Consider the following 19,997-nt stretch of genomic DNA (forward strand, 5'->3'; position numbering starts at 1 on the left):
GGGGGGGGGGTGCCCAAATGTTACTTGAAAAACAGATCGATGATCTGGAGGCATGCTTTGAGGAGGACACAGGGTGATTTCAAAATATTTAACTACTGGTAAAGCATGGGTGCCCGCTCATCAGAACTAATGCCGGTCATGGGGCTGGTCCCTCAGGACCCTGCTGTGCCAGGGTGTTAACCTATTCGTTGCTGGACTGTATGTCTAGTGGTCCCTAGAGATAATTGAGAGCTCAGGGCCACAGCTATTTACCAAGCAGCACAGAGCTATTTCAGTTCTTTTAGCTTTAGTTATGACTGTGCATGAGCGAGCCCCCAGAGCCCTCACTGTGTACCAGATGCTGTGCTAAGCTATACCCTCTCCCCCCGTGCCCTCATCCCGCCGTCACAACCACCCTGTGAGTCATCCTTCCCAGTCTCAGGGATCAGTGTGCTGACAGTCTTGCCTAGGGAATTTCACCGCAGCCTCTTACCCTGGTGCTGGATCATCTGCAGTCTAATCGATACCGTCAATAACTTGTGCCTATTCCCTGTACAAAGGGTAGGGCAACCGGTTTACTGAAGGTGGGAACCTCTACCCATGAAGGCATTCCAAGAGACTTCCCACTGGCCTGTGGGAACCCTGTTCTAACCATCCCAGCTGAACCCGGGCAGAACTAGGCAATTCCCCTGTGCGCCCCGTTATACCTGCTATAGCACCTGTAATTCCCTGGGATGTCTAACCAGTTTACATGCCCATCGCCCCCATTGAGCTGTAGGCCCTTTGGCCTATAGGCCCGGATCCGGACAAGGATCCGGTCACGTGCATCCTGAATTCACGTAGCAGAACGTCTAGCTGTGGGGTCAGTAATGTTCACTGAAGGAATGAGCAGGCATGTGAGCAAGACTGAATTGTGATTGTTGTCTGGGATAAACTCTGCCTCCAGCTGCCCCACCATCAGGACTATGTGAATTTGTAATACATTCTTTTTATTTTCACCACCTGAATTTAAATTCGGTTACTTCTCTGACCCTTTGTAGAGGTTTTCTACTACAATATTAAATAAGCATCTATTAAACCACTATACGGTCTGAGATTAAAGACTGAAGAAATGATGGCAAGAGGAAGATGAAGAAAATGCCTGATACAAGCGACTAACCTGAAAAGAAACCAGGACTTCATTTTCTCCATGCATGGAAATTCAGCACCGTCCCCAAATGGAGGCAAAACTAGTTATTAAACTAGTTATACCTTGCAACTCTTCTGTTTTAAAATAAAACTACAAACTGGGGTGCCGGGGTGGCTTAGTCAGTTGAGCGCCCAACTCTTGATTTCAGCTCAGGTCACGATCCCAGGGTCGTGGATGGAGCCCTGCATGAGGCTCCGCACGGAGCATAGAGCCTGCCTAAGAGTCTCTCTCTGCCTCTACCACTCATGCTGTCTCTAAAAAAAAATAATAAATTAAATTACAAATTACTTCTAACACCAATAAAGGGTCCATCCTGATTTGCAAACTGCTGTGGAAAAGCATCAGCAGAGTTGATGCTGTGCTGCCTGAGACCCAGAATGACTGACAAAGAAGTTCAGGAAGGAGGGGACCTCCAGGCAGAAAGGACAAGAGACCACATAGGCACTCAGGTCCTCATCTCCCTCTGTACCCTGGGTGGAAGAGAAAGGAGCCCCTGCAGCCCCTGGTTCTGCAACAGCAGCTGCACGGGTCAGCTGGCCCTGCGCTGGTGCTGGTGGGGGGTGGCGTTCACAGGTTAAGAGCAGGACTGGGTTCAAATCCCAGCCCTACCACTTCCTAGCTAATGATCTTATGTGATGCTTCCCAGCCTGCTGCTCCTCTATCAAATGGGGAACGATACTGCCTGCCTTCGGGAAATTTAGAAGGAAGATACAGGGACCTGTTAAAGGCTTGGCATGATGCACAGCACACGGGTACTCCATAAACAGCATCCGATATTAGGTGGGAGGTGGAGAGCAACCTGGGAAGGAAACCCGGGGGCTGAAGGTCACTAAGATGATCTAAGACCGTGGTTGTCAGGCCTGGCTGCACTTTACCATCAGACGGGGGCCTCGGAAATGCTAGTGCCAGCCCTCTTTACACGTACCGTTGAATCAGAATCCCAGGGGCCAGGCCCAGGCTTGGTTTCAAGTTCCCAGAAGATTCTATCAGGGAGTCGGGGTTGAGACCCTCTGCTGTGACTAAAAGTTAGAGTCAAACAGTGACCTACAACCAAACCTGCTAACAGTCAATCGAAAGTTATGTGCCCAGGCCTAAGAATGAAGCAATCTTGGTTTCAGAATCGAAACAAAGCCTTACAGCTGAAAACTTCCCTATCTTTCTAATTAGTGTATCAGAACTGCTAAATCCTCAGAAAGCAACCACTCCAGAAAAGTCGTAACAAAGCTCAAGTGTTTATTAAGAATTAAAAATACTGTAAATAAGCCATACAGTTCATTTCACAGTAAACTAAACAAACCTTTTTTTTTCTCTTAATTTTCTTTTTTTTTTTTCCTTTTTTCTTTTTTCTTTTCTGAAGGGCAAGACAGCCATTAAAGAACAGTACAGCTCGAAGGTAAAGGGAAACAGCAAAAAACTACAGAAAATGCACACCTTCCTCACTGACAGATGGGGGTCTGCCTTGACAGCAAACCTCTTCGTGGACACTGTGGTAAAATAAAAACATTTGGCCTCCATTCCCTGGGGAGACGGCCCAGGCCTTTGTGGACAGCTCTCAGACACATTTCCCGAAAGAATCCAAGGAGTCCCCTTTCTCGGGATTCTCAACCTGTGCATTATTTGGGGACCCTACCAAGGGATGACACAGGTTGGCCACGGGGGAGCTCCGTGGGGTGTTGTGCCTTCACATTCAGAACCATCTGGATTCTTTGCATAGTTACCTTTGAGATCACAGGATGATTCAGGAATGGAAAAGACACCCCACGCTACTGGAGGTGACCATCAAGTCAAGCAGCTGGTTCTTTTCAACCTAAAGCCCGAGGGGCTTGCTCCCCTCCCAATGGAGAGCTGACACTTGTGAATTTTAGCCAGTTTAAAGTGGAAGACGAGAAGTGAGTGACAGCTCATGAAAACTTCGGCCAGAAATATTAAAAAAAAAAAGGAAAAGCAATTTTCCTTAAAGACAATTAGAAAGAAAAGTGCCTCCTCCCCCCACTTTTTTTCCTTGAAATCTGCCAGCCAGGCAGGGTTTTCTGAGGTTACAGTTAATCTGCTTCTGTTAATCCTCAGTTGAAGCCATTCTTCTCTGACACGAGAAACATCCCTTCTAAAAGGCGCCCCTGATTTGCAGGGGCTGGGCCTTCAGCAAACCAACCAAAAGCAGAAGCAGAAAACTTGAGAAACCAATGATGTGTGGTAATGATCGTAAATAAATTAAGCAGGCATGAGAATATAAAATGCCTTGGTGTTCGGGGGGGTGTCCACTGCTTTTTAAGAGGGGACAAGAACATGGTGGGGGGGGGGCGGGACACGTGGGAGAAAACAACACAGTTTTTGGTCATGAGAAACTGGACTTTAAATCCGCACCCTGCAGACACAACTCGCTTAGACTTTTTCATGAATCTTTTCCACTTTCACAAACAACCTATCCAGGTCATTCCTCAGATCATCTAGCAAGCCCCTGGCTGATTCCAAGTTGTTCTCGTTGGTTTCTATTTTCACCGAGTAGGCGACCAAACTGTCCACGGCAGTCCTGAGCATCCTCAAGTCTGATTCCACTTGGCTGACTGAGGCTTTGAGGTTGTCTAGAGAAGAGAGTCTGTCCAGGAAGTCCTGAGGAGGCGAGGGGGCCGCCCGGGCCGGGTCCCGCCCCAGCAGCGTGTGCACCTGCTCTTGCACCTTCTGGAGAGCCTCCACAGTGCTGGGGAGCTCGCCCATGCTTCTCTTCAGCTCCTCCACGTCGCCGTAGAGCGAGAGCTGGGCCTCGCCCAGGCTCCTCACCGTGCTGGCCAGGCCGCCCGCGTCATCCTCCGAGGGGCCCAGGCCAGCCACGCGCTCCTGCAGGGCGGCCAGGCGCCGCTCCTGCTCCTCGCTCTTGGCCAGCAGGGCCTCCAGGCTCTCGCTGTGCCGCGCGGAGGCCGTCTGCACGGCATCCACTCCGTCTTCCACGGTTTGGAGCCTGGAGTCCAATCCCTGACTCTTTTCCTGGAGCGCTTCTAAGGCATCAGAGTTTTTGTAAACCCCTTCTTCCGGCCTGAGGGCCTCAGTTTCCAGGTGGCGCAGCTCCTCCTTGAGTCTCCTGATCTCCTCAGGGAGGCGGGAGGTGGCCTCCTCCGACTGGAGAACCTTCTCCGTGAGGGCCTGCAAGGTGAGGTGCTCCGAATTGGCTGCCTCCTGGAATTTCTGCTGCTCCTGTTTGAGGCTCACCAGCTCCTTGACCTCTGTGTAGACGTCAGATTCCAAGGTCTGGAGGGTGCTTCTCAAGGCCTCGATGTCCTTTTCTCTGGACTTCACAGAGGACTGGATTTCCTTCACAACTTCCTTCAAGGCTTTCAGATCCTGCTTGTACCCCTCGGAGTTTTCCAGAGAGGCGACCTTCGCCTTCACATCGTTGATTTCCTTCTGGCTCCTCTTCTGGACGTCAGTAAAGATGGCAATGTTGTCGTTGATGGACTTGGTGAGCTCTGTCAGCCTTTCCTCCACCGTGTTCTCAAGAGACGTGAAGTCCCGCTCCCGGGCATCCTTCACCACGTGGATGCCATCAGAGAGGTCTTTGAGAATCTCATTCTGGAGCTTCTGCAGAACTTCACTGATCCGGTTAATCTCACTCTCCCCTTGCTTCACAGCTTTCTCCGTGAGGTCTTGTTTATGCTGGGAGCTCCTCAAGATGGACTCAAAAGTCCCAAATGTAGCTTGAAGAGACAGCACCTGCAACCAAAATCCAGATGTTAACTGCTGAGAAGAGCTGAGAAGTTTTATGCAACAGGCTATATTTCTTTTTGTCTGCCCAGCTTCCAGGTCCCTCTTCTGGAACAGAACGATAATTGTCCTTGGAGAAACTTCCTTCCACACACAGTCCACATGGTTTGGGGGCCAACCTGAAGGCTCGTTCCAAGTGCTCCAGAGATGGTTTGTAACCAGCCTGACCAATCGGCACTTTCCGTCTACCCACCCCTCCTTTCCTTCCAAAGCCATAGTGATTAGCCCAGGGATGGGCATGCCTAAGGCAGGCCAGCAAGTCAATTCCACGACCTCTGTTAAAACTACTAGTAAAGAGAGGAACCTGGGTGGCTCAGTCGGTTAAGTGTTTGACTCTTGATTTCGGCTCGGGTCATGATCTCACAGTTTGTGAGATAGAGCCCTTCCGGCTCTGCACTGACAGTGCAAAGCCTGTTTGGGATTTTCTCTCTCCTTCTCTCTGCCCCGCCCCAATTCACACACACTCTCTCTGTCTCTCTCTCTCTCAAAATAAATAAATAAACTTAAAAAAAATAAAAAAAAAAAAAAAACATTGGTAAAGAAAGCTTTTTTCCGCTGGGATTGCTAGCCATAGGATGAGGAAAGCCTGGAGAGGCTCAGACCACACACAAAGTAGACCAGTTTATGAGTCAAGGAAGGCAGAACTAGAGACAGCAAGTTCAAGTTCTGAAGACACAATCTGAATCTCTGAATACAGCTACACCTTTAGGAATCTGCTTTTGAACTTCTTAGTTTAAGCCAATAAATTCTCTCTCTCTCTGTCTCTCACCCTCCCCCCCACTTTCAGCCAGTTAGGCTGAGTTTCTGGCTCTTGGAACTGAAAGAGTCTTGCAACTTATCACAGGAAAAAAGCGGAGGCACATGGGAGACAGTGGGCTGGGAGGCAAGAGACGACGGCACAGACACCTTCTAGCTGGGGGTCCTGACCAAGTCACTGTCCTCACCCGAAAATATGACTGTGGATCTGGTGATTCCTCAGCATTCTCAGACTTTGTGAGCACATTATGATCCCATGTGTCATGACACACTCGTTCTAAATGAATTCTCCCCTAAACAAAGTCTGACCTGGGAGCCACTCCAGGGAGCGGTTTCATGCACCAAGGCTGACCACGTAAGGACCACTGACCTGGGCTTCATCCTGACGTGGTGCAAAGTGCCACCCAGGACACTTTATTGCAAAAAAAGAAAAAAAAAAGGAATCTGAATCTCTCAAGTCTCCAGTTCTAACCACCAATTCACAGGAAACGTGCAAGAGGAAAACACACCATGAGGATGCAATCAGCTAAACCCACAACAGATCACCAGGACCTTCAATAATTAAATGGCATTTTTAAAGGCAGAAAGACAGGAAACTGTTACACATTAAAAGAAATTTAAGAGATTTATCATCCAAATGTAATGTGTGGACTTGTACGGATCCTGATTCAAACAAAGCAAGACGTTTTTGAGAGAGTCAGGGAAATCGGATTTTGAACTGGGTATCAGATGAGAATCAAGAATGACCAGTAACTTTGTTAGGTATGATATACTGTGCTTTGCCAAAAGGAAAGGGAAAAGAAGGAGCTCTTATTTGTCAGAAATAAATCCTAAAATACTCTAGGGGAACTAATGTGTCAGTAAAAATTAGATCCTGGTTCCACATCCACCGCGTCTGCCAGAGCAACGTGGGCCCTTCAGAGGGCTTAGACCTAAACTGCCAGCTTTTTCTGCAGGCTCGCACCTGCCTGTGTCCACTGGATCTTCTGAGTAAGGACAGGCCAGCCTTTCTGCCCAGCCTACGGTCATTCAGCAGACCTGGGCTATTTCCCAACGCCCAGAGCATCTGAGAACAAGAGAGACCAGGGGGACAGCCGACAAGGGGTGGAAGAGACGGCTTCAGAGTCACCCTGCTCTGACTCCAGCCCAAAAAGGACAAAACAAAATGGGAGGGAAGGGGTGGGGAAAAAATGAAACGAGAAGAGCAAAAGAATGAGCATTATTAAAACTGGGGTTCATTACATTGATCTCTTCTGTTTATGCCTAAATACCTCCACGGTAAGAAGTTAAAACATAAAATAGCATGGGCCTCTGGAACCAGACTGCCTATGTTTAAATCTTAGCTTGGACACTTCCTAGCTGTGTGATCTTGGGCAAGTTATTTAGCACATCTGTGCCTTAGTTTCCTCGGCTGCTGGATGGGAACAAAAATAGCACCTGACTCATAGGCTCGTTTTGCAAGGATTAAGTGAATTAATATATACATAGAGCTTCAATTGTGCCTAACACATAGTAAATGATCGACAAACAGCAGATATGGTCTTCATTATTGTTTAATCTTTCTTCTGGAAGTAGCTCAGAAGTCTGGAGATTCTGAGACCATCCTTAGCCCAATGCCAAAGGGAAACACTATAGAAATGAGAACAGGACACCTGGGCTCTAGTCCCAGCCCCACTTATAACCAGCTCTGTGAGCACGAATAAGTCACATTCACTTTCCAGGTCCCAAGCTCCTCGTCTATTAACAAATAGGTTTCTAAAGTCCCTTGTGGCTTCCAACGGTCTGTGATTTTAACACAGATTAGAATCCGGTTCTCAGGGACTCCAGAATACTAGACAATTTCCCTGTTAAACCAAATATGACCTGAGCCATAAAGGGCACTTTGAGAAGGTACGGGAGAGAGATCACCTCTGAAACTAAATTATTCAATCACAGTACCTGCCGGTTCTACACAGCACTCAGAAAAGAGGCATGAACGGGTGAGCACAGTACCTGCAACGTAGCAGGCGTTCATTCAGTGTTTTCAGTGTTTTCTGAATGAATCAGGACTTAATTAATTAATCGAGCAAAGCCTGATGAAGAAGGAGCTGGTCCATTTCCCCTCTGATCCCTGTCACCCCTAACCTGGGCTGACTCTTTGCAAATGGCCAGGAAGCGGACTAGATCAGAAATCATGGCGGAAACCAAACACCCCAACCTCCAACACTATAAAAAGAACACAGAAATCGCCCCCCTCCCGATGGTGCTGTGCGCTGTTCATCTTTACATGCAAAGACCCCATTATAATCAATATGCAATGATGCATCTGTTCCCCCAACATATGCAGGGTGCCCACTACATGGTGGGCAAGACACCAGAGAAGAGTAATGGCTAGAACAGGATCCCTGCGCTCAAGGAGCTCACAGGACGAGGGGAGACGGTGGTAGCTGACCTTCAACGAGGCACTTACTGTGTACCGAAAACTATGCAAAGTACTTCCGAGACATCATCTCATTCCACCCTCGTAATAACCTCCTGAGTTGGTGGCTCCCACTGATCTCCAGTTTACAAATGAGGAGACTGGGAAGCGGTCATGCTGAGCATCAAACTCCCAGAATGGGTGACTTCACCACTGAGCTCTTAACCTCCAGGGATGAGCCGGAGCAGAGGCGTGTTCCAAGTGCACCGTGGGCTCAGACGCTGCCTCCGCCACAAGCCCGGACTCCTCCAGAGTCAAAATGAGAAACAAAGAAATACAACCAGAGGACTCCATCTTCTACAAACAGCCGCTCCTCTCATCCAGCTGTCCGTCGGAGGCCCGTTCCTACCTTACGCCACCCCGGATCTGCCAGGGCAACACTGGCCCTTCAGGGCCTCAGGCTGAACTGCCAACATTTCTGAAGTCCCCGCTCAGTCTTCCATGGAAGGACAGACCAGCTTCTCTGCCCAGGCTCCAGGCATCTGGCAGGGCACGTGCAGATGGAGGCCAGGTGGGCACCCACTACACAGAGTAGAGGGCTTCAGGTCACACTGCTCTGACTCCAATCCCAGTTCCAATACTTAAGGTCTGCATGTGACCCTGAACGGTAACACGACCACTCCAGGTCCAGCGGGTCCATCTGTGAAACGGCACTAATAAAAGGGACCTGCTTCAGAGGGTGGCTGGGAAGCACTTAAAAGGATGCCTAGCCCACAATGGGGCCACCTGGGCGCCTCAGTCGGTTAAGCGTCCAGCTCTTGGGTTCAGTTCAGGTCACGATCTCGCAGTTCCCTGCATCTGGCTCTGCGCTGGCAGCGTGGAGCCTTCTGCCTGCTTGGGATTCTCTCTCTCCCTCTCCCTCTGCTCCTCCCCCACTTGCACTGTCTCTCTCTCTCTCTCTCTCTCAAAATAAATAAACTTTAAAATAAAAACGGACGCCTAACCCGTACCGAATACTACTTATGAATAATAATATTGCAGGTCTACATTCTTGCAAAGGACCAAACCCCACCCCACACGGAGCATCATACAAAGTTACAAAGGGGCTCACACTTAGGTTGTCAGAGCAGCCAGCACTACTCTCTTCAGAGCAAAGGAACTTCTTCACTGGCCACCTCAGAGGTGCGGACAGAAATGGCCACACGCCGTGACAAATCCTAATACTGTTCTGGGCACATTCTGAGTTCCACATCACTGGAAGCAGCCTTAGCCGAAGACCTACTACGAACCTGGCAAGGCATGGGAAAGACAACAAGATGAACAAACGGTTGAGGGTGTTGCAGGAGCTAACTGCAGGAGGAACCCTAGCCCTGCCACTTACTAGCCGGGAGACCTTGCCGTTACTCTGCCTCCTGGGTCTCACGCTCCTCATCTGTGCAAGGGGAGTATCCTAGTGCTTACCTCTTGGAGCTGCTGTGAGGGTCAAAAGACAGGAGTACCCAATAAAGACGAGGCATTACATAACAGCTGGCCTACATGCTAAATGAAAAAGAAAGGTCACTGTTTCAAGAGTCTACGGCCAGGTGGATTCTTAAAACTCTGGACAGAGCCCTCCCCTCCCTGTGTAGATGAGAAAACTGAGCCCCAAAGAGGAAAGTCATCTGCATACAGCTTCCATAAGAGGAGAGGTGGGAGCCGGAAGGGAAGGAAAGAGGGAGAGGCAGGGGAGAAGCAGAAAGAAGCCCAATGTCTTCAACATCGATTCAAGACCTCAATTTCATCTGGGCCTCAGCTTCTCTCTCCCGTCCTGCTACAGGCCAGGTAGCCACTGCTGTCCCGACATACTCAAGATAGAACCTCCTGCCTGTGTCTTCATTCCTTGTCTCAACAGTTATTGACCACCAGCTAGATCTAGACTGGCACCACCTTGTCCACTGGGCATACGGGCCTAGGCAAACTCTACACACTCTCTCCTTTGGAACTCACACAACGGTGACCCTCAACTGAGACCCACTTATGTGCCGCTTCGCAAAACCGGATTTGTCTACTGTACCTCTGTACCCCCCACAGGGCCAACACGCAGCCCTATCACTATCAGACTTCAATAAATATTGTGATGGATTGGTAAGTGGGTGGATGAAAGAGAGGAAACAGAGGCTAGTGATTATCCTCCAGCAGTTTGTCTACTTCTTAAGAATGACTTGACATTCAGGATAGGCAAAGCGGCGCTGCCTACTTAAATCCCTACAGAAAGTCACCTCCCTTGGCCTGCAGCATTGAGCAGGCTGACTCATTCCAGCTGCTCTGCCAGTCTTAAGAGGAAATTCCTAGTCCTGCATACTCCACAAAAGTCGATAGAAACTTGGCAGGGCAGGCAGCATGCTGGGAAAAGGAGGCAGCAGTTCCGGGCTCAGAAGTGGTGGCGGGATTTTTTGTTTCGATCATACAACTAACTTTCATTGAGCGGTGACATTCGTGGAGGCCGGAGGAGGAGGTAGGAGGCCAAGAGAGCTGCGCTTGGTGTGGAAAAACACAGACAGGGTGGAACGTGAGAAGCTTGGTGGTGAAAGTTGGGTCCATCCACACCTGAGAGAGGCCTCTGTGGACCCCCCCACTGGGCAGTGGCCTAGGCATTCTCATGCAGTTTGCCACTCACCAGCTGGGATCTTTATCAATTCACTTAATCTCTCTAAACCTCAATTTTCTGATCTGGAAAAAGGAGTCAAAACTGCCAGTCCTCCCTCCCAGCCAGGGTGGCTATGATGATTAGATAATGAGTAAGCCCTCTTAACATCATGTAAATGTGCCTTGTGATATTACTCACCAGTACCCTCTAGTATTTTGGGCCTTTCCTTTCCTCTAAAGCTGGTATATGCTATTTCAAAGGCCCACATGGAGACATTGGTCCACTAAAAGGCAAGGGGCCTGAAGATATGTAATATTTCATTTGAACTTCGCAAATGAGTATGATTACTTGTTTCTCCTTCCCCGGGGTCTGGATCTATTAAAACCTGGCTCAGACGTCTCCCACGGGGAGAGCCCAGGTGTGGCCTTGCCCGAGGCTTCCAGGGATGCGCTGGCGTCCCTTCCAACCTCCTTTTCAGATAACTCTGCCCATTCAGCGGTTTCTAATCCAAAAAGAATGGGCTCCCCAGAGCCCGGCGGCTTCCTTACAGGTCACCGCTAATGCCCTGTGACAGGCCCTTGGCCCACCCTGGCTCGTTGGCCTGACCATCCTCGCAGCGGCCCATCCCTCGGGGCCCATTCCTCCGCGGCCATTAACAAAGAGGGTCTGGGGACCGCCCGAGCACGGGACGGGGCATCCCCCGGCCGTGGAGAGGGCCCCGCTCAGGCACCGAGGCCTGGGCAGAGTCAGGGGCCCGGCCGTGGCTCGGGGGCCGCGGGTGGGGGCCCGGGGTACCCACCTTCTGCTCGACGCCCTGCAAGCCCTGGCCCAGCTCCTCCCTCTGCCGGGAGAAGTCCTGGTGGCCGCGCCGGACCTGCTGGACCTCCTCCAGGACGTGGTGGACACACCAGCCCGAGAAGGCGGCCGCCGCCACCAGGGCGAGGTAGAAGAGAAAGTTGAGCGCCCGGCCGAGCCTGCGCGAGCAGGACGCCGAGGACGAGGCGGCGGCGGCGGCGGCGGCGGACTTGCCGCCGCGGTGGCCGCCCTTGCCGTGCGCCTGGTTCTGCGGATGCTGCGGCGGGTGCTGCGGCGGGTGCTGCTGCGGGTGCGGCGCGGGCGGCGGCGGCTGCTGCGGCGCCGGCGGCGGCTTCTTCGCCACGTCATCCGCGCCGCCCGACGGGTGGGCGCCCTTCTCCGAGGGGCTCGCGGCGCCGTGGCCGCCCTTGGAGCCCCTTTGTTTGGCCGAGGGCATGGCGGGCGCGGCGGCGGGTGAGGCCGCGGACTGCGAGGCGAGCGAGCGGGGCGCGCGGCCCGGGAACTTCCTCGGGCTCCCCCGGGGCTGGGCGAGCGGCACGCGGGCGCTGCTGGCGTCGGAGCGGCCGAGAGAGAGCCGGCGGGCGGGCGCGCGAGAAAGGAGGCCGGACGAGGGAGGAAGGAGGAGGGGGCCTGCCTCCGCCGCCGCCGCCGCGGCGCCGACCCCGCCTCCCGAGAAGGAAGGCCGGGAGAGCCGAGCCGGGAGAGCCTGCCACGCACGCGGGGGCCGGCACGGCCCCTCCCCCTGCCGCCACGACCCCAGGGAGGGGGCCGAGCCGGGGGCGGCGCGGCGGGGTCCACGCGGCGGGGGTGGGGGTGTCTACGAGGCCCCGGGTGGGAGGGCCGAGGCGAGGGTGGTGGCCGAGCGCGGTCCGGGGCGGCTGGTGGGAGGGGGGCGGGTGTCCCGGCGGGGTCTACGGAGGCCGGGGCAGGCGACTGAAGTGGCCGAGTGGGAGGGGGCAAGAGGCGCGGACGTAGGGAGGGCGGCTGGCCTGGGTCTGCTGAGGCGGGGACCGGGAATCGAGGTGGCCAAAGGGAGGAGCGCAGGGCTGGGTCGACCGGCGGCCGAGACTGGCTACTGAGCAGGGCCACGAGGGCCCCAGGGATAGGCGGCTGAAGTGGCGGTGGCCCAGGCGGATCGGCGGGGAGGAGAGCCGGGGATGAGCTTTTGCCTTGGGCCGAGTTCGAGACCCCCTTCCTTCGACCTATTGCGAGAGAGGAAATGAAGCGGGGGGGGGGGGGGGGGGGGCGGAGGGGGGCTCCCGGGAGCCCGGTCCCTGGGAGTGGGAGTAAGGAGGTGGGAACGGACACCTCCCGAACTTTGCCCCTGGGAGTTGGGGAAATCCCGCCTCCCCATCCATCCCATTCTCTAAGCCCGCCACGGGGTTGGGCCTTGACTCTTTCCTGGAGATTGAAGGCGGAGGCAGAAGGAGCTGTCGAGAAACCAGTTGGCTCTGCAGAGGCATGTTTAGGGAGAGTTAGCAAAGATTCTTAAGTCTATTCAGGGAAACATCCCACTTAGCATCCCACTTAGCCTGGTCAGTCCATGTCCATGCTGTTTACTTTTTTTTCTGAAGTCCTTTGCACCCCCATTTTCTCTTTAGGGTTCCTGCAGTCTGTCCATAGCCCAACTACGGACGGACTCTGTGCTGTGCCCTGGGGAAGTCTGCAGGGAGGAAGATGGGGGCTGCCACCCCTAGTCTGGTTGAAAGAAATAAAACACATCTAGGCATTTAACAACTTAAATGTGTACTTAAACCCTCACAAACAGCCTTGTAAGGTAGGATTATTTTACCCCTTTTATAGGAAGGAAACTGAGCCCCCTCCCCAGCTGATTGGATCAAGGTCACAGAGCCATGACTTGAACCTGGATCTCTTTCTTCCAGAGCCCATGCTGCTTTGGAGTGGGAAGGAAAGGAGAGGGGGCAGGGAAGTTAAGCAACTTGCCTGCTCTCGCTGAGGCTAGTTGGTGCTGGAGCAAGGACAGAAGGCCACTGCTTTCCCCCCTGAACCTGATGGCTGCTGTATGCCTGGCACTGTGTGTGCCTGACGGTGCTGTAGGAACACTGTTTCCTCTGCCAATTTTGTTTTTAAAATAACGTTCCTTGTCCTTAAGGCCTAGTTCAAATGCCACTTCTTTCATGATGCCTTCCCTATAACACCGCCTCTCGTGACACTTAGAGACAGCTAATAGTTGCAAGAAGAGGCATTATATATATTTATATATAATCATATAGTTCAATATAACAAACCTGTGTGGAGGGTCCACTCTGTGCCAGACAGACGTCTACAAACTAGCCTCCCCTCCTTGAGGACAAGAAGCAACCATTGCTTCTACTTCTCTTTGTATCTCACCGTATAAAGTGCTTTCAAAAATCTCTAGTGAACCGATGAACACATGGGCCTGCCCTCAAGGAGCCTGAATTGCATTTGGAGGAACATGCAGAAACACTTCAAGGGCCAAATTATGTACTTGAAAAAATAAATGTAAAGGGAGCTTGGAAAGCATATCGTGGGGCTGTAGGTACATGGGGAAATCTTCTGGGGCAGCAAGGTCTGAGCAAAGCTGTGAAGAATGGATTTGCACAGAAAGAGAGCAGGGAGGGTATTTCTGTGGCGGAAACGGGGTGAGCCCACGATCCCGATCTGATATGAAGGGAGTGTGTCACGATATAGGGAAGAAGAAGAGGAGTTGGGTGGAATGGGTCCAAATTGCAGAGGTCAGTAGAAGCCAGGCAGGCAGGCAGAAGAGGCATAGTAGTGTGGGAGGCCAGAGTAAATTACAGCAGGTTCTGAACTAGAAATATAATCATCTGCCCCAGACAGAGGAGCACTCACTCCAGCTAAATACAAGGAGTGATAGTAGGACTCTCCTAGTTCAAAAGAGCACATGACCTAGGAGCGGGGAAAGGAGATGGCAGAGACTTACTCATCAGAAGATGCTAGAAAAGCCTTGTTTAAAAACTGTTCGGCTGAGTTCAGCTTGTGTTTAAAGCCTCTAGCATGCAAAAAAGCAATCCTCCTCCTTCAAGCACTCATCCATTAGGGCAGGGCAATGATAACCTTCAAAGGAGCTCTGGGGACCCAGCCCCACCTTGGCCTGGGAGGCAGGAGCGCTGCCCTTTTGACCTTACTTCTGCCACCTTGAAGAACTTGACCTTGAGAAGTATACTTACCCTTCTCTGTGGATTTCAAGGTCAGCTCTTTGCATCTCTAAAGACCTTTCTTATTCTATTAATTTATTTCCTAGAGAAAAACAGGCATCTGATATCAGAAATAATTGTATATTTTTTTAAGTTGATACAGACCTTAGGCCAGAAAGCATGGAAGGTTTCTCAATTTTCTGCCTCTGCAGAGCACCGGAAGCAAAGCAGGTGGGGGAGGGGAGTGTTACTATTTTCAGCGTTTCCCTCTTCACCCTTTCCTCTGGGAGGCAGTAAAGTGTAATAGTTAAGACACAGCCTCTGAGGGGCATCTGGGTGGCTCAGTTGGTTGAGGGTCCAACTCTTGATTTAGGCTCAGGTCATGATCGCCCAGTTCATGGGTTCGAGCCCTCCATGGGGCTCTGCTGGCAGTGTGGAGCCTGCTTGGGATACTCTCCCCCCCTCTCTCTAGCCTTTCCCTGCTCGCTGTCTCTCTATCTTAAAATAAATAAATAGACTTAAAAAAAAAAAAAAAAAGACACAGTCTCCGAAATAGACTGACTTGGTTTCCAATTCAGCTCCATGACTGACTGGAGAGTGTGACCTCTCTGAACCTCTGTGTCTTCATCTGTGAGAGGTGGGTAATAAAAACGACCTCACCAGGTTGCTGTGAGGGTTAAAGGAGAGACACCATATGATATTAGGCACATAGCAGGGCTCAGTGGCTAATACAACTTGCAGTGTCACTGAGCAAAAGTAGAACTGTATAGAGCTTCTATGTCTAGATTTCAACCATTTTCTTTCATCACTATTTCTTGGCACCCCCAGCACCACATGTGGCTTATAGACCACAGTCGCTGATGTGTTTGACTTGAGAAAGCGGGCAGTGTTTCCTCTGAAGCGTGGTTCCACCGTGGTGTTTGGCGAACCCAGAGATCAGTGCGTAGTCGTGGACGTGCATCTTTTAGGGCCAGAAGGCGTCAGTGGTTCTTGGAGATTTCCATCCTCCTACCCCATTTTCTGAATCAGCACAGCATGCATTTAAAGGAAGTCTCCCTTCTCCTTTGCCTCCTGCTTTTGTTTACCTCTATCCCTTGTCCTCTTCTTCCCCCCCCTAAAGCATATTGGATGGTCAGGAACGTGGGTGGGGAAGAGGAGGAGGAGCTGGAGACATCTCTTCCTTTCCCCCAGCTTGTGCGAAGACACTTCTGAACACCCTCCGACTGCATGGACCATGCATTCTAAGATAGAGATTTGCAGGCCTGCAGCCCTTTTGGTTGTCTGCATTTTGGTTGGAATGCCTAAGGAGAAAGCCTCTACCACTTACTGTTGACTGCCTCTTGGTTCCAGGTTGACAAGAAGCCCCCTGAGGCTAGGACAGGTGCCTGAATGCCCTGCAAACAGGGTGTGAGTTAGAGGTGGGGGCCTCCTGCGTAGTTGGCTCTGGAGTGCTAGGACACAGGCTCAGCAGTTCCCACCCTCAGGAGCTCCCCAACTCCAAACGCTCTAGCCCCGTGCCACAAGGGAGTTCTTTCTTGGAGCTCACAGCACTGTGCATGGCGTATGGACCACAGGCTTCACCTCACTGAGTCCCAGTTTTATGGAACATAACCGTAGCACCTACCTTATAGAGGCGATGTGAACATTAAGTCGATTTTCTCCTCCACCCCTGCTCCACTCAGTCTCCCTCGTCCCAGCAGTAACATCCATCCAGTTATTTAAGAATCATTCCTTGACTCTTTCTTTGTCTCTCACCCATCCCCACCCCCAACATCCAGTGCAATATATTAGTAAACCTTGTTGGCTTTACCTTTGAAATACATCCAGCGTCTTCCGCTTCTCACCACCCGCGCCACTGCCACTGATCCAAGTCGCCACCAGCTCACGCTGGCCCCCCTGCTAAAGGACCCGTTGCCCGTGATCTGTTTTCAAACCAAAAGCCAGAGCAGTCCCTGAAAACATAAGTCGGGTCATGTCACCGCTCTCTCTAAAACCCCCCAATGACGTTTCATGTCAGTCAGAGTAAAAGGCAACGTTTTTGCAATGACCTTCACAGCCCCATGACAGGGCTGCTGCTGCCTCTCTGATGTGAACCCCTCTTAGCCCCTGGATCACTGACGTACAGCCACAGCAGCCTCTTTATCACCCCTCAATATGCCAGGTATGTTCCTACCATGGGGCCTTCGTAATGTCAGAACCTGCGTCTGATGAACTTTACCCCCAAGTATCCCCATGGTGGTGTCCTCCGTCACCTCAATTCAAATGTCACCTGTAGGTGAGCTCGTCTTTGACCATCTCATGGGAAATAACAACTGCCCCACCCGAGACACTGTTCGTCCGTCTTCCCTGTTTTTCTCTGACAAACTACATATTTACTTCTTTATTTATTACCGCCTGCCTCTTCTCATTAGAGTGGAAGTTCTGTGCATGAAAACTTTACTTAGCTCACTCTTGTGTCCCCTATTACCTAGAACACAATGGCCGGCACATAGTAGGAGCTCAATAAATGTTATGAATTTCACATGAGTAAAATCCCTCCATGTAGGGCCTTCCCTTTCATAAGCACCACAAGGAGGGACAGTGGAGGGGAGGAACCCAGTGAGGAATGACCTCGTAGAATGTCAATATCATTATGATGATCTCAGGAATGGTGGAGGGAGCGGTGATGATGATGGCAACGATGATGACGGTGATGAGAGGGATGACAGAGAGAGTGGTTGCTAACACCGTTAGGCTGCAGGGTACCTGCCATATCACAGCAAGTTCACATTTACCGATCACTTACTGTGTGCCGGGCGTTATACCAGGGGCTTAACATGTATGACCGCCTTCCATTCTCAGTGAGCCTTTGATCGAGATGCCACAGTAGTACCAATCCAGTTCACCAATGAGGGTGGGCAACTTGGACAGGGTGACACAACTTGAGAATGGTAGGAATCATGGCTAGATTATTGAGAGCTCACACTCCCATTTAGCACATGAATGTATAGACAGATAAGAAAACAAACCTAGTCTGATGGAGTAATTTATCCAAGGCCTTTTGCTAAAATCCACATGTTTAATAAGCATCATGAATCTTGAACTGGGAAGGAGAGGACAGGGCTATATCACGGTTATTCACCGCCACAACGGCTCCCTCTCACCATGCTGCTCGTGGATGTGTTTCACCCCTTAGGTGTGCTGTAGGGGAAAAAAATAAAAATAAATGAAATGAAATGAAATGAAAATTATATATGTATAAATCCTTCACAATCTGACCCTTGCTTCTCACCCTAGCCTCATTTCTCCCTCAAATCCCTTCCTATTCTCTGTAGCCAGACTGAGCTCTCCTACAGTTGCCCTAATTTGCCATATTCTCTAAGGAACACAGCTTCCTTGACCCTTTTCCTGCACCCCCACCCCCAACCTGCATAAAATGTCCCTCCCTGGTGCTTCTCCAGTTCCTAGAGGGTCATAGCACCTACCATAATGTATGGTGATTGCCTGTTTATGTGCTGTCATCCACACTAGAGCTTTCAGGACGGAGACTAATCTGTTCCTTTTCTTATCCCTCGTGCCAGGCAGCTTGCCTGGATTGTAGGAGGCACTCAAAACACGCTGGATGGATAATTGCATGGATATGACAGTATGTAACGTACAATGCCTTCTGAATCTCAGCATCCTGCGCTGTCAGACTACCCACTCTTCAGGGGGTGAAATGTTGGGAGTGTCTCAAAGTCTTGAAAGTTTAGTAGAAGTGGGTAATATGTGCAAATGCAGTGTCTTATGATAGGTTCAGACAGCATGTTACAAATGTATGTTGCTAAGTTAGCCAGATAAATATAAGAGGCACATGGCTATGATGGATTTCTAACTAAACAGGATAGAAGAGTTGCTGTAAAAACCCAGCCCCGCAGAGAACATTTTCATTCCTGCCCCAGTCTTGCTCGAGAATCTCCCATACCTCTGTATCACAGTCAAAGCGCAGGACAAGGAGTGGGGGGCGGGGAATGAGGGTATGGGAGCTACACCTCCCCTCCCACCTAGGATTCTATTCGACCCACCTCTCCCTGCCCCACAGCCACCTCCAAGCCTTTGTTCTTTGTTCAAGCTCTTCTCCCCGGCCTTCCAATCTGGAAGTCCCAGCAGCCTCCTTCTAAGGAAAATCTAGTCCCTGACCACCTGTCCCCTGCCCCCATCAGTCCCTCCATCATTTGGGCTCCTCAGAATGAGAGAGAGTGGTAAGGATACAGATTGGGTTTGATCCTATCTGGAAAACATACTAGGGTGTATGGTGCTGGAAAGTTACCTAACTCGTCCTCAGTTTCCTCATTTATAGAGTAAGATGAATACTTTGCAGGATTCATGGGAGATCACACATATGAAAAAGACCATTATACCTGTAAGCTTCATATACATAATCATCATTCGTGTGTGCCAACTAAATAAAGCTAGCCCTTCTATAATTCCGAGCCTAGCTGGATATTTTCAGCAATAGAAAAAAACCTAAAATACCATCCATAAACTGTGGCTTATAGTACCAATGGCCTAGGGTTGTGGTAAGATTTCAGTCAAACAATATCCCTAAAGCACCCAGCATGCTCTGTTTCAGCAGAATGGAGATTAGTATGTAATTAGCGCAATATCCTATCCCTACCAGGCCCTGAATCTCTAGAGGGCAAAACCTTGTCTGTCTCATTTCACTGCACCGTCCTTAGGGCTATTGATGCATAGGTAACTGACCCAAAAAGTATTATTTTCTTCTGACTCATGCATTGAACAAATCTGAGCATCTGACCTAGGCAAGGGGGCTACAGCAATGATGAAGCAGTTCAAAATCCCCATCCTTGTCGAGCTTTCATGCCAGCAAGGGAAACCAGGTAATAGCACATCAGTAAAATACAGTATGCCAGATGGTGCTAAGGGGGGTGGGGAGGGAAGTAAAGTGGAGAAAGGGAAACAAGAGGGCTGTGGGATTGGGGTTGCTATTTTTTTTATTTTATTTTATTTTATTTTTAAATTTTTTTAACGTTTATTTATTTTTGAGACAGAGAGAGACAGAGCATGAACAGGGGAGGGGCAGAGAGAGAGGGAGACACAGAATCCGAAACAGGCTCCAGGCTCTGAGCTGTCAGCACAGAGCCCGACGCGGGGCTCAAAATCACGGACCGTGAGATCATGACCTGAGCCGAAGTCGGACGCTTAACCAACCAAGCCACCCAGGCGCCCCTATTTTATTTTTTTTTTTAATGTTTATTTATTTTTGAGAGAGAGAGAGACAGAGTGTGAGCAGGGGAGGTGCAGAGAGAGAAGGAGACACAGAATCTGAAGCAGGCTCCAGGCTCTGAGCTGTCAGCA

The 19,997-nt window shown here is 50.7% G+C and overlaps 1 protein-coding gene across 1 annotated transcript; it reads right to left on the reverse strand.

Annotated features, from left to right (window-relative positions):
- Positions 1-2,381: 2,381 nt before the first annotated feature.
- On the reverse strand, positions 2,382-12,278 carry CKAP4 (cytoskeleton associated protein 4). The gene is made up of 2 exons (XM_049626227.1): positions 11,504-12,278; positions 2,382-4,873 (listed from the first exon to the last, which is right to left on the reverse strand). Exons 1-2 carry the CDS (start codon positions 11,954-11,956, stop codon positions 3,551-3,553), a joined length of 1,776 nt encoding a protein of 591 aa, XP_049482184.1. The 5' UTR covers positions 11,957-12,278; the 3' UTR covers positions 2,382-3,550.
- Between the last annotated feature and the right edge of the window lie 7,719 nt (positions 12,279-19,997).

This window comes from Panthera uncia, chromosome B4, assembly GCF_023721935.1.
Source record: "Panthera uncia isolate 11264 chromosome B4, Puncia_PCG_1.0, whole genome shotgun sequence".
Taxonomy (NCBI): domain Eukaryota; kingdom Metazoa; phylum Chordata; class Mammalia; order Carnivora; family Felidae; genus Panthera; species Panthera uncia.

Excerpts from the sequence above, each read along its gene's own strand:
- CKAP4 (XM_049626227.1), bottom strand. The coding sequence starts at position 11,956 with ATGCCCTCGGCCAAACAAAGGGGCTCCAAGGGCGGCCACGGCGCCGCG. Across the intron at positions 4,874-11,503 it reads TGCAGGGCGTCGAGCAGAAG|GTGCTGTCTCTTCAAGCTAC; the intron begins GTGGGTACCCCG and ends TTTTGGTTGCAG.